Consider the following 23,181-nt stretch of genomic DNA (forward strand, 5'->3'; position numbering starts at 1 on the left):
ATCTGATTAAAAGTTAGTATATTACCCCATTCTTGATCCCTAATCATGGGCAAGTCGAAGCAGACATCTGAATCCCCCCCTTCCACAAAAGAACCGACCATGTCCTCGCCGCACCCCCTCACAGCCTACCTCCGCACCCTCATCCACGCCAAACAATCCCCCCTTTGCGTCAGCGCCGACGTCACCACCGCCTCGGCCATGCTCTCCCTCGCCGCCGCCGTCGGGCCTTCCATCGCCGTCTTCAAGACGCACGCCGACATGCACGCCGGCTGGGACCCGGACCCGGAGCGCGGCACGGGCGCGCAGCTGGCCGCGCTCGCCCGCCGGCACCGCTTCCTCGTCTTCGAGGACCGCAAGTTCGCCGACATCGGCTTCACGGTGCAGGCGCAGTACGCGGGCGGGGACCATCGGATCGTCGAGTGGGCGCATGTGGTCAACGCGCACGCGGTGGCCGGGGAGGATGTGCTGAGGGCGTTGGAGGGGGTGGCGGCGGAGTGGGTGGAGCGGAACGGATCGGGTGGAGAGCCTGGTGACGGGCGCGCACTGCTGGTGGTGGCGCAGATGTCGTCGGCGAACAACCTGCTGGACTCGCGATACACGAGGGCGTGCGTCGACATGGCGCGGCGGCGCCGGGCGTTCGTCATGGGCTTCATCGCCATGGAACCGCTGAACGAGATGCCGGATGATGATTTTGTCGTCATGACGCCTGGGTGTGCCCTGCCGCGAGAAGAGTCGTTGGATGGGTCCGAGTGGGCGGGCGGCGATGCGCTGGGCCAGCGGTACGTGTCGCCTCAGGAGTTGATGCGGAGGGGCTGTGATCTGGTCATCGTGGGTACGGGCATATGCAATGCCCAGGATCCGGCGGCGAAGGCGGAGCAGTATCGGAAGGCTGCATGGGACGTGTATGAGGAACGGCTGACGTCTGGAAAGTAGTTGATACCATGAGTACTCTGACGTCAGACATACTCTTACCTCAGCTTTGTCCAAAGCCAACCAGAACCCGCAGATGGCGAAGTGCATGAGTGGCATAAGTGGTAACCCACAGTAGTAAACCGTTGGTGTCCAACTTCATTGAATCAATTCATCTTATGTACACCTCACAACTTGATGCTAATGTTGTACGCATCCAAAGCCAGCGCCACACCGCTCAGAACGCTCATATATGCCACCAACACAGCCATTGACTGCATCTGAGTGACTCGCAGCGTCGGAATGGTCAGATTTACCAGTCCAGTTAGCAGATTAGCGAACAAGAAGATGGCCAAGCCATTCCTATTGAACGCATTCAGGACTCTGCTTGTCGCTTCCTTTGCTCTCTTGCTCTCTTCGCTTTGCGTCTTCGCCGAGTAGATGCCGGGGAAGAAGATTGTCTCAATGGCGCAAAATAAGGCGAGTTGACTGCAGTTGAAGGCCGACACCCAGAGAAAGTACGGAAGGTTGGCGAGGCGGCGCGAGACGCGTAGGTTAAGACCATAATAGCTAGTGGAGAAGATATACATGGTGCTCCAGATGATGGACCAGAAGAGAAGACGGCCGAAAGCAGAGCGCTTGAGGATCCCGTAGAGCTGGTTCGTTTGAGGAAGAGAGGCAAAGGAAATGCGCAAGGGGTTGAATCGCACGCGGCTGATTTCACCGCGGAGTTCGTTCAGAGATGCTTGCGTAAGCTTCAGGCAGTTCTTGCGGAGGTTGGTCCCGCGCCGAGAGGTACGACCACGATTGCTGTCGGTTTCGGCGGTGGGAGCCTCATCTGCGCCGACATCCCGGGGTAGGATGTTCATGCCGGTGGCGCGCCCGGCAAGAAAGACGGCAAGATATCCGAAGAAGGAGAAGATGCCTTCGCGATTCTGGTTGAAAAGGTTGGTTCGAGGGGCCGACACTATGAAAGCCGTAAGGTCCGTGAAATCCAGTGCGCCCTCATATGTAACACCGAGGATTATGGACAAGGCCGTGAAGGACGGAAGTAATACGAATGCGGACTCAAAGAGGGCCAAAAATGGAGGCAAGAAGCCCAGAGTAAAGAAGAAGTTCCAGTGCACGCCGTACTCGGTCACATGCTCGGCATATTCAAGGCCCTTGACAGTCCAAAGGCGGATCAGCCCAAGGACAAGGAGGGGCAAGGAGTGTCTCGTTGAAGCGTAAAGGCGCGTAGTCAATGGCAAGGATTTACCAGTGGCTTGTTGTTTGAGGATGGCGCGCGCAGAGACGACGCCGCTAGAGAAGACAAATGAGCCAACTCCCAGATCCATCAGAGAGGTGCCCCAGTTCTCCACCTTGGCGAAGCGCCGAGGAAATACCCTGAAATCAACAGCCAGGATTGCAGCGCATGTCACAATCATCATTGCGCCCCTCCATGCTGTTACGAATGGCTTCTGGGGAAGCGGGTCTTTTGTAGGCGCGGCGTCTCGCGAAGGCGAAGGGACGCGAGGGTGGCTGTGCGTGCTCGGAGGAGCGGATGTGAAGGCGGCGAATGCAGCATGAGCAATCAGAAGAGCGTTGAGTAGTAGCGGTGACCAGGAATAGAGCGTGGTCGCAAGGAGGATGGCGATGCAGTTGAGGAGGATGTCGGTTGCGCAAGCGGCAACGGTGTAAGGGGTGAAGAAGTTTTGGCGCGCTTGCAAGACAGACCAGAGAAGAAGCGCTGACTGCAGAGGACGTTAGCTTGGAAGTTGGGGGGGGGATCTGGATCAAGCGCACCGGTGCGACAAGAGTGACGAGGTTGATTTCGGAGACTGTGCCTCCAAGAAGGTTGGAGACGAAGGCCTCCTTCGCAGCCTTGTCGTGGACCATTGTGCGGGGAAAAGACGGGAAGAGTGGCAGAAAACTGCTTTACATGACTTGAGAGATCAAGGTTCTGACGGGCCGGCGAGGTGGGCGGGGATGAATGCGGGAAAAAGAGGGCGTTCAAGCTGGCCTCTTCCTGAAACGTCAGGCATCTGTCAGCTGGGAGCGCGGGAGCGCGGGAGCGCGTGAGCGCGACGCGACTGGTCGGAAAAGACATTCGCCGGCGGCGCGCAGATCATGGTGGCACAACGGCAGCTGCGGACGTCGGGCTTTCCCTTGCCTCCGCTGCAGCTTCTCATCTCTTCGAGACAAGCCCATCATCCGCCTCTGTTTGATCGCATCTCGAGCTGACTGTACACTTGGGTTTTGGCCTATCACGCCTGGCGGCCGCGCTTCCTGACGCCTCCAACAGCGTACACGAAAATGCGTCTCGCCCTGGCCCATGTCTGTACGACGGCCGCGCCCCCAATGGGCCGGACATGGCGCCCATCTATATGCACCGCTCTGCAGGAACCCGCCACACAGATTGTCGAGCATGCGCTCCGGTCGCCCGCGTGTCAGAGCGCCATAAGGCGGAGGGCGCTCCCCAGCAACCCCTCGTAGCTACCAATTTAAGAGAAAAAATAAAGACATGGCTGCGCCCTCGAAGCTGACGCCCGCTTTTGTTTTCCACGGCGCTCACTTTTCGTGAAATGTCGTACTTAAGCCCACCTCCCCAGTGCCCGGCAGCCCGGTTCGTGGAATTCTGTGTTTTCTGCAAGGCTGAGGCTCTACTTTTTCTCCACCACACCACGGGAAGGTGCATTGCCGCTGCATGTGCGCTGGCTGCATGATTGCAGAGAACCATGGCAGTGCGACACCAGAGATTGGGCGGTCGAGATGTGACCGAGGCCCAGTTCGCTGCCGTCTGGGAGCTGCTCGAGGGCAAGACTGCGACTGCTGCCGCCGCTGCCAGCGGTGGTGCGGGCGGTGCGGGTCGAGTCGTCTGCATTTCGTCACTGCCGTTCGATATGCGAGCCCCCGGCGCCGTCGACCCTTCCCTCCATCTCCCCGCGATCCAGACGCCAGCCCGTCTCCGGCCTGGCTTCTCGCAGCCTCGCTCTACCGACCAGCTTCATTCGTTGTTTACGCTCTTTTCCTATTACCAACGAGCCGCTCCTTTGCTTGCCCATCAGAATTACTTCTCACACCTTACCGTGTTGGAAGCCGCCGCGGACGTCATGCCGGGCCCGCTGAGAGAGCGCGATCCCGACGCGCACGCGTCGAGACGCTCTTCTATCCAGTTCCTCGACAATCTCCGACCCAAGTCGTATCTCTCTCACCACCGTCTCCCCGAGCACGACCTTGCATCTGCCGATGAGTCCGAGCAGAGCATCGATCCGCACTTCATGATCAGCACCACTGCTTCTGCTTCCCGCAGCTCCACCTCGGCCGCACAAGCATCCGCCACCCCCAGACCCCGTCGTACTCCGACTCCTCACTCACTCTTGACTCTGGCCGCCTTTGGCTCAAAGAAACCTGGCGGCGAGCACGCAGACGACGTCGCTCGCCCAGTCGGAGACGCGAACGGCATTCTCGCCACTTCTCCGGAGCGTCATATTGAGGTAAGACCCAGATCCCCACCCGAATGGTGCAGCTTGCTGAAATTTACATAGCCAGCACCATCGCCGTCTGCTCAAGTTGCGCCCTCCAGCTCCGCACTTGATAAGCCGCTGCCGATCCGACCCGTCGCTCATGTCGTGAGCACCAGCCCCTACAAGGAGGCGCGCACACTCATCGACGCATCGGAAAAGCCTCTTCGCCGTCCGTCAGGCGCCTCCGTCGAGGACGACTGGCCGACTCTTTCCCCCGCTCAACCCGCGGTACCAGGCACTCCCCGAACATCCTCTCACTCTGATCCTGTGCCTTCATCGCCAAAGCAACATTCCGCATCGAGTCGCATGCCCATGGACGCTACACTCAGCCGGACTCCCGCTTCACCCGGCAAGCAGCGGCCTACAATCAAGATGGTGGCTCAATCGAGTACCGAGAATATCCTGCCGAGTAGTGGCCATACAGACAAGATCTCAACTCCCCCGTCGAGAACATCTAGTCAAGACACGAAGCTTCCCGTCAACCAGCCCACCCCACCGCCCAAGAGCTCTAACCTAACGAGCAACTCGGCTGGTCACACCGCCGGGTCCTCTATTCCTCAGCCGAGGCCCAAGTTGGTCGACATTCCTTCCCCAAAATCTAGGCCTGGACGTAGACCTCCGGTCACCAACAAAGGCGCCATTCCTCGTCCGCGTGGCAACCCTCGCCCCGGTGGCCCTACACAAGCCCACAACACGCGCCAGGTGTCCCGTCAGCCGGAATCAGACCACCCTCGTGGATATCCTCGCATGGAAGCGCCCAAGTCAGCCTCTCCTGAGCCGCGATCCGCTGGTAGGGCCATGGCCCCCCCTCGCTCTCCCGTCGACCACCAGGAGAATACGCAACGCAAGAAAAGCGCGATACCCGTTCCTTCTCGCACCACATCTCCGCAATCGATACCCTCTGGTCCTGCAGTCTTCACTCTCAGGGCCAAAGTATCTACGCCTTCCTCTCTGGGTGGCAAGTCGCTGTCTACAATTGAAAGCGTCGACACTGGAAGATTTGATCAAGACATCGATACCAACACAGTCATGAGACGCGGCCCGCAGCGTCGACCTACTCTCAGCGGGAATGTCAGAGAATATAAGCATCTTAGTGCCGACACTGATGCCGATCCCACGATGTTGTCTGCACAGACTGAAACCACAGTTTCACGACCTTCGAGTCGGACAGAGAGCTTGACTTGGGTAGAGACTGAGAGCAACGAGGGCATTCGTACGAAGCGCCTTTCCTCTGGCGGATCTAGTGGATTGATGTCCAACTATGGACCCACGCTGACCATTTCCCCAGACGCCGACGAGCTGGTCATGGGACGCAAAACGACGCCCTCGCCTCCCGTCCCTCCAGTCAGTTCTGCGTCTGCTAGATCATCGGGCCAGAGATCTCGCGACTTGCACCGAAGGGCCGTCACCAACGAGCACCGTAAGGCCTCTGGTCAAAGCGATGCGAGCAGCAGTATGCGTGCTAAATCGAGAAATGCAGCTCCTTCGAAGACACTGCGTCATCAGAGCAGCTCGGACTCGATCCAGGCTGAAAACTTCACAGTCGGATCTGCAGCCGAGCAGAAGCATTACAGTTCTGATTCTTTTCCCCGGCTTGATGATGGATCGGTTCGCAAACCCAGTGCAAGCCAAGCCGAGGAGAACTTCCCTGACGACCACGAGAGACTTGCTGCAGTCTCTCAAACACTTGCTATGCTTGAGGGTGGCCACAGGAAGGGCGCCGAGAACCCTCAACTCAAGCAAGACGCTGCGCTCGCTCGGGCTTATGTGGACAAAGATCACAAGTCTCCAAACAGTGCCCATTATAGCGATGTCTTTAGAAATAGCCAGGCTCATGGCAGCAGCGGTGGCTTAGTCCGTTCCGACTCGGGCCATAGCGGCGTCAGCAGCAAGCGCGTCACCAACCTCTCGCGGGGCGCTGCGAACATGAAGCGCTCGACATCGGCTATCTCTATAGCTTCATCACGCCCGCCGGTTCCAGCCAAAGACTACAGGCCTGCTTCAAAAGCCCCGTCCAAAACCCCCTCGATTCGAAAGTGCGACTCATCCGGACGTGTTGATTCAAGTGGCTTAAGAAGCCCCTACGGCCTTTCAAATGGTTACAGTGCAACTCCGTCGAACATTCCTCAGCCTTCGAATGGCTATAGCTCCTCTGCACGCCTAGGCTCGGCGCAGACCATGACGGATGCGTCGCAGTCCGTAGCTGGAGAGAAGCGGTCCGTGTCCAGGGCCAAGCTTACCATGTCTGGCTTCCGTGGTCTCTTCCACAAGAAGGGTGATGGCAGAAGCGCAGGCAAGCCAAGTGACAAGAAGAAGCGGTTGAACACAACGGTCGGTTCAAGTGGAAGCCCAACGTCGGAGCTGGGAAAGAGATCTGGATATAGGGTGGCCAAAACGCCCTCGTGCCGACGCAGCCCTGGTCGCTCCGGAACACTGACGAAAGCTTACCACAAGCATCCTGCTGAGTGCATAGCCGCGTTGCCGCCGCCAGAGATGGCACATGAATCTGAACTCACTCAGACCACGGCGCTGGCAATGCGCGTGACTAGGATGGCCCGAGAGCAAGATGACGACTCCAAGAAGCACCAGCTGCTCTCTGTGGCAACCGCCATGCTTGGTGCCATTGACAGCGCAAAGCATGCAAAGATTGCGGCTGAGCAGGCTGCACAAGCCGCTCGCGAGGCGAGTATGCACCAAGAAATGACTCGGCAGAGCCTTATCGCCATCAACAAGATCCTCACCAATTCGCATGGATCTGGACTCATGGGCACTCTTGCCTGTTCTCGCACAAGTCTACGTCAGAAGAGCTCACGCCCATCTACTATGGTGCAGTGATCCTTTCTGGTCTCGGGCATGCCCATGCACACCCCACTTCCAGGTCTTCCGGAGTCACTCCCAGGCAACAAGTTCACCCAAGACAGGCTTGATGCCTGAGTCATTGATTCTTTTGATTTTCGATTGAACCACGGCCTTCGATGGTTCCATCAATTGAAACTTTCCAACCACGCCAAACCTAATGTTCTAGACTAATTACCCTTTCAGGGGTGTGGTGCCTCGCGGACAATTAACGTTCCCGACCCAAATGTGGTTGGCATGCAATGGCATAGGTTTTCTCCAGCTGCTTTCTACGGCTATGGCCGCTCTTTACTCCATACAAAGTGGAGGATTCGCGTTCTGTTTGGTAACATAACCCACCCTTCCTTGAACACTTTGAACATGGCCCCCCAGTTCTCTATTCGCCTTGGTATGTCCTTTCTAATCCGTGCGGGGGCTACAGTTCTTTTTCTTTATGGGGATGATAATGAGTGGGGAGTTTTCTTTAAAGGCGTGCGCTCATTGCAATTCGATTTCTCGAAAGCTCGGACGCATTTGTCAAGTCCGACGACGAGAAATTTTCCTTGGGTGGAATTATCGGCGGCTATGAAACGAGGCATGGAAAGAGCGATGACGATGGGACGAATAATGAACGGTTGCTCTTCTCATTCCAGGTAGCTTTGCGTGTAAGATATCCAATAACGGATTCAAAAATGATGGCCCAAATCGATCGAAGTCGAAGTTGAGGGATGGGGCGCAGGAAACGTGTAGACGAGCTGGAGGGCAAGAATAGTCCACCGTCAGCCGTATCTTCCGAGCTGAGTCCGAGGCAAGGATGCCTCAGCCAAGGGCGATGGGTTCTGGATGGTTGCCGCGTGCGCTTTTCCGACGAGAGCCTTGTGACCCTTTTCCGATACTACTACGCGGTGAATGGTATACACATGTCCCGATTTGGACATGAGCACCCTTCACAAGCGAAGCGGCAGAATGCTGGTATTCACGCCTGCCTGTTTGGGTTCTGGCAAGATTACCCGCACCTACTACGTAAAGCTGTGTGGGTGGAAGGTCGCTTGCGGTGTCCAATGGCCCGGCGGACAAGCGCCTTGGACTGCAGCGGAAACGGGGGAGTGGGGCAGAGAGTGGCTGTGCTCGGATTCCAGAACAAGCCGAGAACCGCTTGAAGGCTTGGGCGGATGGAATGCCCCCGCGGCAACTTGTTGGGGGACCTGACGTTGATTAAGCGAAGGTGCGTGCATACGCGGGGAGCGTGGGCGTGCGGGCGGAGCGGAAGTCGGCGATGAGCTGATCAGTACCAGTCGCCTGCCCAACTGTTGCCAAGAAATGCGAGAGCAATCCTTCATAGAAGGTCGGACTATTATCTCTATTTTTTTTGGTATCAGCAGGAAGCGATAGAACCCTAGCGCGTGGCGTCCGGAGAGTTATGCATAAAGGGGCCTGCCAAGATGTCCCAATCGGGAAAGTGTTTTACGGAAGGCTTCTTGTCCGGGCTGCCGATTGTCGGCCGCAGCTGGCGGTATCTCGGACAGGTGCGTTTGATACGGCGGCCGTGGCCAGCTCACGGTGGTTTGCTTGCGAGTCAATTGGACCCCCTCGACCGCTGGTGTGGTTTTACTTGGCAACAGCGGAAGGACTACGGCGGCACCGAGGCCCGCGAGCCGCTGCACGGGCCGAGGCGCGGGCAGGTACGAGGAGCAGGGAGCATCCACTGCTGCCAACCCGTTGCTGAAACCACGATATTGCGCCACAGGAGACTGGATAAGCATCGGCGGCTTTGCTACGTAGCTCTTCATGCAGGGCAGAGACCGGATATCGGACCTAGGCGGGGCAGACCCTGGATCGCGCGTTTCCGACGCCTCCAGCCAAGATCGCTTAACGGAGGTCCGGAGATGTGACTTCAACCATGCGGACGTATCGCCTGGACCGCATACATCCGGCCGGATCCAGCCTATGGCGAGCCCAGCATTGATGTGATCTTTGTTTCCGCCTGACCGCCAATCCACATAGCTAAACAATAAGCATACTTTTTGTATGCATGAAACTCGGTAACCTTAATGGTTACCTAAAATTGAAGTCAGGCTACCGTCCACCCACGGCAAGAGAAACCGAAGTCACCAGAGCTTCCCATTGAAGCGTGGTTGGCCAACGGGAACATCTAGTCAGCGCAGGTACGTGGATGTGTGCCAAGTAACGCCATCTTCAAGCGTCCGGAATCACTGCTGGCCAAGGAGTCCTGAGATACGAGTTACTCCTACGGCTGGCATCCGGGACGAGACCAACTCGCCACAGCTCACCTCCGTGCGTGCCGCTTCGGACGGCCGTCTCTGCCACCGAGTTGACTTGTTTTCGGTCTAGACGTACTTGGCATCAAGAGCACACACGGGAACTTCTACAGCCATGAAACGACGCCCAGCAGCCAGCGCTTCTTGGTGTTGGCTTTAAAAGGAGGCTCGAAAGCACCAGAATCAGAGTCCATCTCAACCCAACACTCCAGCTCCTCTCATCAACTCCACGCTTCTACCTCTGTCTTCCACAATGAAGTTCATCTACGCCGCTCTGACCGCCATGGCGGCTCTGGCTTCCGCCCAGACTCTCAACATTCCCACCCGCTCCGGAAGCATCATCTCTCTCTCCGCTCCCAGCGTCATCTCCGGATCCAAGGACTTTGGCAACCAGGAGTACGACCGCGGCAGGTCGTGCGACACCGATGCCGACACTGGCAGCGACAGCGCCGTCTTCGTCCTGAAGAACGGCGCCAGCATTTCCAACGTCATCATCGGCAAGAACCAGCTCGAGGGCATCCACTGCGAGGGCGCTTGCACCCTGACCAACGTTTGGTTCCGTGACGTCTGCGAAGGTGAGTCGATTCCGGGATGGGGATGCGCGCCAATTCGGGGGAAAAAACCACTGACAAGAACCTTCAATCATTCCAGACGCCATCTCCGTCCTCGGCAACGGCAACGTCTTGATCCAGGGCGGTGGCGCGCAGGAGGCCCAGGACAAGGTCATCCAGCACAACGGCCGCGGCACCGTCACCGTCAAGAACTTCACCGTCGTCAACGTTGGCAAGCTGTACCGCAGCTGCGGCGACTGCACCGGCAACGGCGGCCCCCGCAACGTCGTCCTCGACGGCGTACGCACTAACGGTGTCACTTCTGATCTGGTTGGCATCAACTCCAACTACGGCGACAGTGAGTCATGTCCCATTTTTTTCCCTCCTCCCTTCTCCTGCATTCTCTCTCACTGTTTCGGGATATTTGGCTGATCACGCAACTTTTCCAACAGCCGCTACCATCTCCAACTCGTGCGGAAAGTCCAAGAAGGTCTGCCAGGAATACAAGGGCGTCACCAAGGGCAGCGGCAGCAGCTCCAAGGTTTCCACCACCGCAAACTGCAAGGGTGCTCAGGGCAAGCTCTCTGCTCTCCCCTCTTGCTAGATCACTGTGACGAAGGCAGAAAAAAGGACCTTGGAACAGGGGGGCGTTGGGCTTCCATGACCGACCTGCGGACCACGCGTACTCGACGCCCAGCAATCTTTGCCCCAGTGAGAACGGCCGTCTCAGCGGGTGGGGGTTGGGCGTTGATGCAATGGATCCCGCTCTTTTGCAAACTGTAGATACTTGACATTCACCTGTAAATAAAATTCATCTTCCCGCGGAAAAAGCTCTTATCCTGGTGGAACTGTGATTGTCACGTTTGGCCACACTGAGCCACATTTACTATTGAGCGATGCACGATCAATTGCAAGTTTGACGGATAGTCATCTTTCCATGGCTGGCTACTTGTGTGACACATAGCAGCACACATCAATTCTGGTATAGATGTAATTCGTTTGCCACAGCCAGTCGTTCCGGGTACTAATGACACAGCCTACACCCTCCAAGTCTTGACTCCAAAAAGACCATGATGGTCCGTAATCATGCTCCAAGGTCTTGCCTTCGAATGAGCCAGCTGACTAGGGGCGTCCGTGATCCGCCTAGAATCGAAAGTTTTGGGGAGGGTCGAGGATATCGGGAGGAGCAGTGCAGTTGCACCAAGAGGTGTGGTCACACCCCTCGCTGTTCAAAAACGTCAGTCAGCTCGCTAAGAGATGCTTCTATGAAAGCATACCAAGGGGTGATCCAGGCCTTGGTGCGATCGTCAATGCACTGGCGGAAATAGTGACAAGAGCCGCAGGCTTCGTCGGAAAAGTCCTTGTTGCAGGGTGGGCCCTGAGCGCTGGATACGTCGGGATTGGCGAAAGGGGATGCATTGACCGCAATGGCGGTGGAAAGAAGAGCGCAAGCCAGGTTAGCGAAGTGCATGGTTGATCGGGGGTCTGAAGATGTCTTATGAGTGTGTAAATTGGCCTTTCAGAGCAGTCACTTGGTTGTGGCAAACGGAGATTTCAGTGATTGATTGTCCCGCTCTTTATACTTTTCGAATCGTCCCCAAAGCCTCAATAATGGCCGTACAACCGAAGAAAAGGACGGGCGGCGCTGCACGGATGCGGGGAAACGGAGGTAGTACGCAGTCTACTCTCGGAGGCCATGTGGGGTCAAAGTCCGGAAATGTAGCATTGGCATTGGCGCACAACTGCGACTGTAGCTGCATAGGTTCGCATTCTTCAGCTCGGTACGGGTGTGATGTAACCGTGGAGGATGGGATTGAGGGAGCTACGGCGGCCCATTGGAGGACACGGAAAATGGGATGTAGAGTAGCACTGCCTGCGTGGCAGCTGAAGTTCCAGTGTGTGTGTATAAGGCAGGCGATGAGGCATCGAGGAAGTTTCGTCAGTCAAGAGTTTGCTACTGTACCACAGCCAGTAGAAGGCATGTCCCTTGCAAAGATGATGTGTGTCAAGCAGCAGCAAACAAGGGAAGACGTGTCAGAGAACAAAAACCTGATGGGTTCTGGCAGCAAGGGGTGGACTGTCATACGAAGCAGTGGAGCGGGTCCTTGCAGGACCTGAGGATTTGAGTTGGTCGAGGTGAGTGAGGACGGAGGGAGAGTGGTTGGCGGTGCGGAGGTAGTGCAGTGGCCCGACCATGCCGCATACGGCTAGAGGATCCCAGGCAGTCGCGCACCGGCCAGGCGGCAGTAGTGCGGCACGTCACACGCTGCTCGCTCCCGTCGCCTCTCCTCCACGCCGTTCCAGCCTCATTCGCCTCGCGTCATGTCATCTCTGTAGTCACCCAAGTCATGGCCCGGACACGCGCCAGCAAAGCAAGGCCAACAGACCAGCTCGCGAGCACCAATGGCGCCTCCTCCGAACCAACGCCGCCCTGCGACGACACACGATCGGAGCTTGACACGACCAAGCACGAGAGACGAGACATCACCCGACCGGCCTCCACTTTCAACGGCCGCCTCCAGCAATTTCACTACCCCGACGATGGGGCCACCAGTCCGGGGGAAACCGCTTCTCCGCAAGCAACAAGCTCCTCTAGACCCGGCCTGAAGCGAGCCAGGACCAGTCCAGGTCTCACCACCCGCCCCGACGACGCGGCCACGCAATCTCCCGCGAAAAAGCGACGTGTGTCCAGCAAATATGCCCCGCCGTCCCACTACGCCCACCTCAAGCCGCTGACGGACATTCTCGAGCCGCACCTGATCTGTGTGTTCGTCGGTTTTAACCCCGGTGTGCGGACGGCGACCGCCGGCCATGCATACGCCCACCCGTCAAACCTGTTTTGGAAGCTGCTGCACTCATCGGGCTTGACCGATCGACTGTGCCGTCCGGAAGAGGACGTGGATCTGCCCCGCTTGTACTCAATGGGAAACACCAACCTTGTGTCGCGTCCAAGCAAGAACGAGGCCGAGCTTTCCAAGCAAGAGCAAGCCGCCGGCACGCCAATCCTTGAGGCGAAGATCCGGGAGTATGAACCCGAGGCCGTCTGCATCGTGGGGAAGGGCATATGGGAGTCCATATGGCGATGGCGCTACGGCCGCAACCCCTCCAAGGCTGAATTCAAGTACGGCTGGCAAGACGAAAGGGAGAACATCGGTAGACCCAAACCCGGGAGCGTAGCAGACGACAAGGGCGCTGATGTCTGGCAAGGCGCGCGTGTTTATGTCGCCACGGCTACCAGTGGACTGGCAGCATCCACTACGCCAGCCGAAAAGGAAGCAATCTGGCGGCCGTTCGGACAGTGGGTCAAGGAGAGACGAGAACAGCGCTCCACGACATCTTCATCGAGCTGAAGCTTTTGGCATCCGTGATACCACTCCCGTCACCACCATCCCCTGAGCTAACGCCATATGGGCTAATGCCGAACTCATGATCGAAAGAACACATCGCGATCTGGAATCCCCTGCCTGCAAAAGCAGGTTTATCTTATCGTGGTGGCTTCAGCTGCGCCTTTGCGGTGCGGCGTCTTTGAGTATACAATAGTGCCGCGCCCCACCTCGTGTCGCGGGCAACAAAGGTAGCTCGCAGTCATGGGACCTTGCGCGAGGCGCGCCGCTGCCGATGCAAGGCACGAGAGATGCCGGAAGGATCCAGTCTGTCGGGTGCCCCTCCTGCATCGTGTGAGCGCACCAAACAATCGGAGATCTGTTGGTGTTCGCATCAGCGGACTCGCCCGACGCAATAATAGAAATGCCGAGTGACATTACCGAATACGGAAGGAGCAGTGGGCCCACCACGCGCTCACGTATCGTGGAAGTGGCTGCAACAACACAGGGAGGAGCAATGCTTTCCCCAGCCTCTACTCCTCTGCTTCACACACGGCAATGCTGTTCTCAATCATAACATGGGCTTCAAATGATAGATTGCGAAAGAATCATGCTGCATTGTATAGCGTCGTGAAATATGTGCAGAGAATTTTCCAAGAACCCCAACATAACCGTTGCCGTTTGACAAAACCCAGGACGCCAATATGCAAGTCCTTCCGGGTATATGCGCCATTACCAGACCTCCAACATGCATGCATCCAAGGGAGAAGAAACACCTCCCACCCTCCACAAATGCCAAACGCCGATGCAGAGAGACGAAAGCAGGCGCCGATTGGTAAAGCGCCATTATCCACCAGACAGTCCGCCCTCTCGACTCCTTCCCCGTAACAAAGATAATACAAACGTATACAGGAGAGGGGGAAAAAAAGAAAAAGAAGAAGCATTTCGTCGTTCGTTACTGCAACTTCTCGCCCGCTTCACTCCTCGCAATCCTCAATGTCGACCTGCTTGGAGCGAGAGCCGGCCCGGACGACCTTGGGCACCAGCACGCGCAGCAAGCCCTGGCCGAGGCGGGCGCGGATGGCCGACGCGTCGACGTCGGTCGGGAAGGTGAAGGTGCGCTGGTAGTGGCCGACGCGGCGCTCGCTCAGCCACTCGCGCACGAGCGGCTTCGACGGCTGCGCCTCGAGCGATGGTGGCGCCGCCGGCGCCGGTGCCGGTGCCGGTGCCGCCATGTTGACGTCTGATCCGTCCCTTTGTTGCTGCTGCTGCTGCTGCTCGTCCACGACCATGTTGTCCTCACAGCTGCTGCTGCTGCCGCTGCCGCTGCCGCTGCTGCAGGTGCTGCTCACGCTCGCGCCCATGCTCGTCGACGACGCCGACGTGCTCGGCCGGCGGGCGGCGGGCTTGCTGTTGTTGTTGCCCACGCGGATGGGGCGCAGCAGCCCCCATTCCATCTCGAGGTCGACCTTCTCGATCTTGGCGTCAATGGACAGGGTGCGGCGGTCGGTCCAGTCGAGGCGCACGGCGCCGCGGTCGGCGACGCCGGGCAGCTCGCCCTCGAGGTAGAAGGCGCTCTCCGTCTCGCGCACGTCGAAGTCGGGCGCCAGGGCGTCGCGGCGCCGGCTGCGCAGCCGCTGCTGGATCGCGACGGCGGGGGCGCCGCACGGCTGCGGCCCGGGAGACGCCTTCTTCGGCGGTGCGGGCGTCGTCTGGGTGACGAGCTGTGGTTGCTTCTGCTGGCGCATGCCGATGTCCTTGAGCATCGCTGCCACCAGGCTGCGGCGCAGCTGGGCGGCCTGCTGTGCCTGCTGGGGCGAGATGAGGTTGCTGGCCTTGACGGCTTGCTGCTTGTGGTTCTGGGTCGCGGTGGCGCAGGCGCTGGGGCTCGGGGTGGCGGTGCTGCCGCGGTGGTGGTGGTGGGAGAGGCGCGCCATCTTGTTGGTGGTGGAGGCCGGGATGGGCAGGGTGATTGGGTGAACCTGCGCCGTCTTGGGTGGTTTGGCGCCGCGGCGGACGTCGGTCTTGTACGAGAGTGGTGATTGGGGGTCGCTGGCGCGGAGCTGCAGGGAGGTGGTGTGGCGGGCGGGAGTGGGTGGAGGAGAGCAGGCGACACAAGAGCGCGGTGGCGATAGTTTTATTGCCGTTTTGGGTAAGAGTGGCTCGGGTCCAAGCGGCGGGGTGGTCCGTTGGTCTGATGAAGCGGGTCGATTGAGATTGATTGGAGGCTTGGATTGCAGAAACGCGCGGTGTGGGCTGGATTGATGTGACGAAGGCAGGAGGTGCAAGTGCTTAATGTGATTAAAGTGCCAGTGCTTGGTGGTCCCTTATAGGGAGCGGGTGGGCTCACTGGGGGAATCCAGGCGCATGGTCTGACGTCTGATGCGCTGCACTCCACGCTGCGCTCTCCCGTCGAGCAAGCCATGCTCGCCCCGTTCCCGTCTACTCCGCACGCGGGTAATGGGCGTTTGGGTGTGCTGTGGGTGAGCCCGGGTGGCTGATGGCGTGAGCAGAGAGGAACAGACCAACGGCGTGACGCGACCCGGGGAGCTGCGAGCGGCAGGGGCATCGAGCGTGCGAGCGTCTCGCGCCCACGGACCAGCCCGGCCAGCGTCCATCCAGCAGCCCGCGCCCTGGCCGACACGGCGACACGGCGATAAGACGCGTGCGCACGCGGCGCCGGCGAGGCCATGCTGCGACGCGGCGCCGCATCGCGTCGTCAAAAGATCACGGCACCACAACGTCAGTCAGTTGTTCGTTTCGTTTCATTTTCGACGCCCCCGGTCAGCACGCCGTCCGTTTCCACCTCCAGACTCGGGCTTCCCCACCCCGCTGCTGCGGAGGCCTGGCGCCATGTCAAGCGAGCTTGGCAAGCCAGAGGCGCCGCTGCGAATCTCAGCCTGCACCTTGCATCGGGGCGGGCGTGGTAAAACTCGAGGGAAACCATGACGTGACTTGGCACGGCCGACACCACGTCTCAACACCGCATCGAGATGGGGGCCACGGCGTTGCACGATAGTCAGCGCACGCAGAAGACATGCAGCAGCAGGGCAGCCAAAGTGTGCCAGGTCATCGGGCCAAGGCCCGAGAAAACATCGAGCGGGAGGGGCGGGCGCGCTGAAGGATCTCGGAGGATGGACAACAGTCAAGCGGCCCGTGACGGGCTCTAGCAGCGAAGGAGAGTAGAGAGGGGAGTTGCTGGAACGGCGTCCATGCGCACCATCATCACCCCAGATGAAATATGTCACACCACCGGCGCGCCGAAGGGGCGGACGTAACGCCGCCCGCCCGTTGCAGCTAGCCGCCTGCCGTTTCCGGCTCGCTCCAGAGCGAACAACACCAGCTTGCCTCTTTCGGCTGCCCTGCCACAACAACCGCTGCCGTCGACCGTTGCGAGCGCAGCCCGCAGCCCGCAGCCCGCAGCCCGCAGCCCGCAGCCCGAGGCCTACGAGATCCCGCGCCCAACCCCAGCGCCGCCGTGCATGCGCCGTCGCCCCACGGCCCACCTGCGGCATCGTCTCCTACCTACGCGCACAATGGCCCGCATCCGACGACGGCGCATTGAGAAGGGCCAACGCGAGCTGAGAGAACGCTATCCGACAGCCCTACAAACACGTGGTTGTGGGCCCACCGCCAGCATCGCCTGATGATGATGACGACCGGGCTGATGAACAGCCCAGCCCAGCCCTTGCTCGACTGCCTGCCGAGCACTGGCCCCCCCCTCTGCCGGGCAGGCAACCAACAACACGCTTGAGGAAGCACCGCTGCGTGGCACGGCCCGCTGCCCGACAGCCTTGTTCAATCCTCGAGGGCAGCTAAAATGGGAATCTCGATTCGCAGGGTCTCGCGTGCAATGTCCCAGATCATGAGGGGCATGCAGCTCTGCAGCTCCTTCGACGGATTCAGGCGGCTGAGCTCGGCTGCCCTTCTCTCTTGGCTTGGGCGTCGAGGACCAGATCAGACAGACAGTATTTCTAGTGCTCCGCTGCCCTCCCGCGCGAAGCCCGAGTGTTTATCTCCCTTCCACCTCCCAGGACCCGGTCTCGACACCCAGTCTCCCTCACCACCACATCCTTTCCCAAAGAGGTAATCCAGCCTCTTCGGACCCCCCATCCATCCTATCAATATTTTGCGCATGACAGGATACGATCCATACGCCGCTGTGTTCGACGCGTCGTCTTCGTCTCCCTCCTCCTCCCGCCCATCCACCTCCTCCTCCCATGGGCCGGTAGCACAAGAAGGGGAGAAATCCCTGGGGCCTACGCCGCTGCCGCAACAGCCCACACAACAAAGACGCCACCAGTGCCCCCCGCCGCCCTATTCACCTACCTTCCGCCAGCATCCCTCACTCCGCACCACGCTCTTCGAGCCCACATCGTTCGACGATGGCGTAGTCGTCCGGCGCCTCGAGGGCGAAACTCTGGTAAGTACTGCGGCACACGTGCCAACGCCCTTCTCGGCCCTACCCACATCGCATCGAGCATTTCCCCAAGAGAGCTAGGCATCATCACGCGGATGAGCTGATCGAACCGTCCTGTCGGAGCGCAGAGCACACGATCGTCGATTCGCGTGCATCGGTGACTCAGTGGTGGTGATCCAATCATTCGAGTTGCCGAGAATGTAGACGTCCTCTCGTGTTGATCGTCGCATTTTTCTGCCTCGTCTGTACGCTTTCGCTTCGCTCGTGTCGGGATCTTCGATCAGCTTTCGTCCGACTTCAGTCTTTTTTCTCTTGGAACGCGACCCCACCGTCTCCTGCCATGAGCTCCATACTTTCCGAAGCTGTGCACCATATCGCATCTTACAGCAATGCTTCATATCCCACTGTCGGCCAATCCTCCTCTTACACAACCCTGCTCAATCGATATCCGTACGCACGCAACCCGAGCTAACCGCGACTGAACTCAGGGCTCCTCCACCACCCCTCCACCTCCCTCTTCACCGACTTCGATCCGCTCCTTATCCGCTGCCACCGACCCGAACGTACCACCTGTGTCGCCTACCCGCCGCTCCGTGACCTTCTCCACGTCCGCCGACCATCCCGCGCGGACCGACAACAACGAGGATGAAGAGGACAACGACAAGACGACAGCCGTCCACCACAGTCGGCCCGCGTCGCGATCGCACAGCGTCGAGCGAGGTGCTTCGTACACGAAAAAGGCCACGAAAACCACTGAGATGTGACTACATGTCGGTGGCGCCACCGGTCGGCAGGAATGCATCAAACCTACCCACCACCACCACCACCACCACCGCCATTCCCATCACAAGGCATGCGCGTGGTGGCGCACGTCGGCGATGCTGACGACGAATGCGACGGCCATTGGAGTGACTTGTCCGACACTGGGAACGGCAGCGACGATGACGACGACGACCGCCATGACTGAGAGGAGCAGTTGATCGAAAGAGGGGAATGGAAGAAAGAATGAAGAGGAGAGATGGGTGGGAAAAGAGAAGAGAGGAAGCGTTACGACCAGCCGTGGAGCCGAATCGGGCGGAAGCAGCATAATGAGAGGAGATGAACGGAGAGTGATTGCGAACACTACGCGACAGACAGGGGAAGACACAGGCCTTGTCGTCCTATCAAGCTCTGTGCGAAGACGACCGGGAAAAGCGGTGAGAAGAAAGAAAGAAAGAAAAGAAAAGAAGAGAAAAGGAACCTGTGAAGTGGATCAGTCGGGGGTTATCGTCGTCGCTTCGATGGAGAGAGGGAGAGAGAGATCGGGGTTGTGAAGTTTGCAGCAACGAAGCGAGCGAGCGAGCGAGCAAGGAAACATGTGATTGCTTTTAAAGCGTTCGCATCATTACAGCGAATAGAGCCGACGGCATTTTTCGCGCGGAGAAAGGGGTGGGGATGCTTTTGATGAGAAAAGGCGAGGAAAATGGTGCAGTTGATTCCCTCTTCCCCCCTCTCCAGAACGGTAAGCATAACATGGTCGCAGCCGTCGGCACAAACTATGGTTTTTCGGGTTCGGTCGGTTGTTCATTCATCATTATGAATACTCATCGTTTTCACGGCGAGAGAAGAAAATGGAATACAGGGTCGTCGGGAGGAAGAGCAGAGTTGTGCCTTGCAAACGTGTGGACCTCGCATCCCCACCAGCGTGCATCGGCTTTGTATACAACATGGGTGGCTCCTCGGGGCGCCTGTTGCGGATACAACATCCTTTCCGCTCGGAGAGAGAACATGGGTACCTTGATTGGCTAACGGTGTGGAGAAGGAAGAAAAAGGGCGGCGCAACACAAAAAGTCTGCTGTGGGGAAAGTTGAAAAACTGGGGAGTCCTTGAGAGACTACCGACCGAAGAGACGGAATCGCGGATGCTGCTGCTAACGGCCAGGAGAAGGCAGAGAGACGTCGATACGGGAAAAAGGGTCGCATCGGCGATGATTTCACGACTCCGCGAAGCCCGAAAGCAAGGACCCGGAAGCCATGAGTAATGAGGTAAGGGTAAAGAGGGAGGCAGGGACGAACTGACGCGCAAACCAACTGGATATGTGGGTCTCCACGGTTAGCAGCAACCAGCAAAACAGTGACGAGGCGGCATTTTTCCTGGCCAATGCCAGTGCACAGCGGCACGCGATAGGGTTGTTGGGGTGCTCGAGCCGATACAAGTCAAAAAGTTAACGATCGATTCTGGCGCTTGTAGAACAGGTTTTCCGGAAGCCATATCATCCCACCGGCCATACCACATCAGCAGATTCCGGAAAAGCTTGCCGTCCCCTTCCGAATTAGTCACCTTTTCCCGGTGCTGCTCCTCTGAAGGGATAAAAAAAAGCCAGACAGCCAAGTTGCATGCAACTTCGGGATGAGTGATCGTAAAGCTTCCCGAGAACTGGGAAAAGCCGAGATGAGGAAGATGGAAAAGCCGGAAGAACAAAGTCCGACCATCACTCTGTTTACCCCTATCCTTCCGTCCCAGTTCATTTCCATTTTTCCCCGACCCCCACCTCCACGTCCGTGCCATTCTCATCAACCGAGAAACCGTTTGTCGAGCAATCGATGTTCCTTTGAGAACTCGTAAAGGAGAGGAATAGGAGAGAGACGTCGAGAGACCAAGAGACAGCCAAAGTAACGCCGTGCTCCTCCAGCGCGTTCAGCCGAACAAAAGGAAAAGCTTACTAGCGCGCTCTTCATTATCCCTGAACGCCAAAAGCCTTTTGAAGCAGAAAAAGCAATAGAATATGCGCGCTGTAAATGCTCACTTGCACTTTGCTCATGTGTGAAGGTGGCCGTGAGTCCGCAGGAGTGGGGGGTGATCGCGTGTACGGCGGAACAGTAGAAAGCTGGCGATTATGACGAGCGCAAAGAGCATTCGACAAGAATAGCAACATCCGACAAGCAGAGACTCGTGTCTCAAAGCGTGCGTACGTGCGCTCAGCCGCGGCAGCCAGCAGGCGCCGGTGGTCCGTTGTGAAGTTTCAGATCCATCACGTATTGCATCAGGCTGCAATCTTCGCATTTAACGAGGGCCTGAAGCGCCTTGATGCGGGTCCTGAGGAGCTGATTTTCGTCGGCCAGCTGCTTTTTGTCTTTCTCCATCTGTTTGATGTAGGCCGTAGCGCTTGCCAAGACCACCGCTTTGCTAGGCTTCGATGGCGTGGGCAGATCCTCGATGTCGCCACCTTCACAGCCCCTGGAAGACTGCTGGAGCGCTGGCACCACTCGCCTGAGCGAGTCGAGCTGCGTGTTCAAAGACTCGCGGTACTTGCGCTCAACCTGGTTGTGTGGCAAACGGCGGCGGGTCTTGCCCTTTCCATCTCCCATATCGCCGCCAGGTAAGACGCTCATGTCTTCGGGCGAATGCGAGTCTGGGCTGCTCTCGTTCTTCAATGCTGACGACTGTTGTGGCTGCGGCGGCTCGGCGGTTCCTGAGGTGCTCTTGCTGAAGAGACGTCCAGAGGGTTCGCGGCTCGATTCGCTCTCGCTGCGCTTCAAGCGAGGTCGGTTCTGAATCTCAACCACGCCTTCAGGCGATTCCTTGGAGGGGATGGGGTCCTGGGTCAGCAGCGAGGAATCGATGGCTCCACTGTAACTGGAATCTTCCGTGTTGGCGAAAAGGAATGGCGCACATGCTCCACCGCAAGTGGATGGGTTGGGTGGGGTCCCTTCCTTGCTGTGGTTGGGGCAGAGTGGCGAGGTCCAGCATGCGGAGAGCGAGTCGGCCTTTCCGGCGTTCTTGTTCCGCTTGGTCGTCAAATCCGTCTCGGGCACCTCATTCACAGTATCCAGAGTAGTGACCGAGTTCCTCGCAGCGCCTCTGGGTCCCTGGGGGAAGGTCAGATCTTCGACGAAAGCGGCTGAGCGCGGGTCCTGCGGGAAAGCAGTCACAAAGTTCTGCTGGATCTCTGCAAGCGAGGTGGTTGTGGGCGCGCCCTGCCTGTTCTGCTGCTGTTGCTGGCCCGCAGTGGCCTGGTTGGCTTGGGCGCCGGGCTGGTTCATGGCATTGGCGGGATGGGACTGCTGGAAGCGCGGCATACGGCCGTTGGGGTCAGTCAAATCGACGACCTCGTTGAAGTTCTCGGGCGACGAATCGGTAGTGGAACCGGCGAGCGTCACAGCGCCCAGTGGCTCGAGGACCTCCATGTCGCTGAGGAAATAGTTATTGGGATCATTGTAAAAGGCGTCGGAGAAGTAGGTTTCCGGGTTGCCGTCCTCATACGGGCTGAACGCAGGGCGACCCTGTGACATTTGAGCGGCGGAGACCTGGCCAGCAGGAACTTGGGGGTTCGAGACGCGAGGTTGGTGGGCGGGCGGGCGGTTCTGGTGCTGGGGCAGCTGCTGCTGGTGCTGCGACTGGGCCTGAGCCCGCTGATTCTGTTGCTGCTGCTGCTGTAGCGATTGCTGCTGCTGCTGGGCCGACGGCTGGTCCCAGCGGCCGTCCTGCGCATTCAGGCCGTCGTCTCCTAGGAATGAACTCCAGTTGAGAGCCATCCCCGGCGACAAGCAATGATGGGGCGGCGGCTAGGCGGTCTGGCTTGGGCCAGCGACGGGAGGGGAGGGAAGGGCGGCGGGCAAAGGGCCACGCGGGCGGTCGTAGGCTTAGGTAATCGGAGGCGTTGGAGTGGGTGGTGAGAGGGCCGGGGGTCCAGTGGCGGGCGGTCGAGGGCGGTCGAGGGCGGTCGAGGGCAGGCGCGGCTAGTTGTAGAGCTGCGGCGGGAGGGTGTGGTCGTTCGGGTCTTGTGTGAAGTGCATTCGAGGGCGAGGCGGGACGTCGGTCAGCGATGACGAGATGGCTGGCACGAATTTTGTCCTGGGCAGCGAGTCCGGTGTGGTTACCGAGCAGCAGCCTCCGTGATGCCCCTCCTTATGACTGGGGCCCGGCCTTGTGTTTCGCCAGAGGGGCGGAATGCGTCGGGTGCTCAGGGCTGCGCATCGGGGAGGGCCAGGGCAAGCGCAGGCGGACAGCGCCAAGGGGCGCGAGCAGCAGATCCTTGGGAGTCGCCGCTTGCCTATGGCGGAAAGATCAGGCCACTTTTGTGCATGGGGAGTGGTTCGATCGATCCCAGCCCAGCGCGCCCGTCATAAGCACCTCGCCGCCCAAAACGAGCGCGCAGGACGAGGCGCTGCCGATTCTCAGCGCCGGCCGCCCGTGCGACGCACCGCACAGCGCCGCCGCCGCCGAGACGACGAGACAAGAGGCCGCAGAAGTCAAGAACAGCAGCCGCCGTTCGCTCGCTGCAGCGGGAGCGACCCGCGCAGCCGAGCCGGCCCTAGCGCGCAGTGCGCCTGCTGCACTCGCGTTTGTGTCTCACCGCGGCCTGGCCTGCCACCTGCC

At 58.8% G+C, this 23,181-nt stretch overlaps 9 protein-coding genes across 9 annotated transcripts; 5 read left to right on the forward strand and 4 right to left on the reverse strand.

Moving 5' to 3' along the window:
* Nucleotides 1–99: 99 nt before the first annotated feature.
* On the forward strand, nt 100–933 carry BKCO1_1500040 (orotidine-5-phosphate decarboxylase; the record flags this gene model as incomplete). Its single annotated transcript, XM_020271298.1, has 1 exon — nt 100–933. The coding sequence occupies one exon, from the start codon at nt 100–102 to the stop codon at nt 931–933; it is 834 nt and encodes a 277-aa protein (XP_020132024.1).
* Nucleotides 934–1,097: 164 nt separating this feature from the next.
* BKCO1_1500041 (gpi-anchored wall transfer protein 1) lies at nt 1,098–2,787 on the reverse strand (the record flags this gene model as incomplete). The annotated part of the gene is made up of 2 exons (XM_020271299.1): nt 1,098–2,642; nt 2,695–2,787. 2 exons carry the CDS (start codon nt 2,785–2,787, stop codon nt 1,098–1,100), a joined length of 1,638 nt encoding a protein of 545 aa, XP_020132023.1.
* An 839-nt stretch (nt 2,788–3,626) lies between these two features.
* On the forward strand, nt 3,627–7,250 carry BKCO1_1500042 (proteophosphoglycan 5; the record flags this gene model as incomplete). Its single annotated transcript, XM_020271300.1, has 2 exons — nt 3,627–4,385; nt 4,437–7,250. 2 exons carry the CDS (start codon nt 3,627–3,629, stop codon nt 7,248–7,250), a joined length of 3,573 nt encoding a protein of 1,190 aa, XP_020132026.1.
* Nucleotides 7,251–9,782: 2,532 nt separating this feature from the next.
* Nucleotides 9,783–10,684, forward strand: BKCO1_1500043 (pectate lyase; the record flags this gene model as incomplete). Its single annotated transcript, XM_020271301.1, has 3 exons — nt 9,783–10,104; nt 10,181–10,438; nt 10,533–10,684. 3 exons carry the CDS (start codon nt 9,783–9,785, stop codon nt 10,682–10,684), a joined length of 732 nt encoding a protein of 243 aa, XP_020132025.1.
* A 539-nt stretch (nt 10,685–11,223) lies between these two features.
* Nucleotides 11,224–11,551, reverse strand: BKCO1_1500044 (phd finger family protein; the record flags this gene model as incomplete). Its single annotated transcript, XM_020271302.1, has 2 exons — nt 11,224–11,305; nt 11,358–11,551. 2 exons carry the CDS (start codon nt 11,549–11,551, stop codon nt 11,224–11,226), a joined length of 276 nt encoding a protein of 91 aa, XP_020132028.1.
* Nucleotides 11,552–12,428: 877 nt separating this feature from the next.
* Nucleotides 12,429–13,430, forward strand: BKCO1_1500045 (mismatch-specific thymine-dna glycosylate; the record flags this gene model as incomplete). The annotated part of the gene is made up of 1 exon (XM_020271303.1): nt 12,429–13,430. The coding sequence occupies one exon, from the start codon at nt 12,429–12,431 to the stop codon at nt 13,428–13,430; it is 1,002 nt and encodes a 333-aa protein (XP_020132027.1).
* Nucleotides 13,431–14,380: 950 nt separating this feature from the next.
* BKCO1_1500046 (30 kda heat shock protein) lies at nt 14,381–15,340 on the reverse strand (the record flags this gene model as incomplete). The annotated part of the gene is made up of 1 exon (XM_020271304.1): nt 14,381–15,340. The coding sequence occupies one exon, from the start codon at nt 15,338–15,340 to the stop codon at nt 14,381–14,383; it is 960 nt and encodes a 319-aa protein (XP_020132030.1).
* A 2,198-nt stretch (nt 15,341–17,538) lies between these two features.
* Nucleotides 17,539–18,790, forward strand: BKCO1_1500047 (uncharacterized protein; the record flags this gene model as incomplete). Its single annotated transcript, XM_020271305.1, has 3 exons — nt 17,539–17,826; nt 18,312–18,543; nt 18,618–18,790. The coding sequence occupies 3 exons, from the start codon at nt 17,539–17,541 to the stop codon at nt 18,788–18,790; spliced, it is 693 nt and encodes a 230-aa protein (XP_020132029.1).
* Nucleotides 18,791–20,780: 1,990 nt separating this feature from the next.
* Nucleotides 20,781–22,337, reverse strand: BKCO1_1500048 (transcription factor bhlh protein; the record flags this gene model as incomplete). The annotated part of the gene is made up of 1 exon (XM_020271306.1): nt 20,781–22,337. The coding sequence occupies one exon, from the start codon at nt 22,335–22,337 to the stop codon at nt 20,781–20,783; it is 1,557 nt and encodes a 518-aa protein (XP_020132022.1).
* Nucleotides 22,338–23,181: the final 844 nt, after the last annotated feature.

Source organism: Diplodia corticola (genome assembly GCF_001883845.1).
Source record: "Diplodia corticola strain CBS 112549 chromosome Unknown scaffold15, whole genome shotgun sequence".
NCBI classification, from domain to species: domain Eukaryota; kingdom Fungi; phylum Ascomycota; class Dothideomycetes; order Botryosphaeriales; family Botryosphaeriaceae; genus Diplodia; species Diplodia corticola.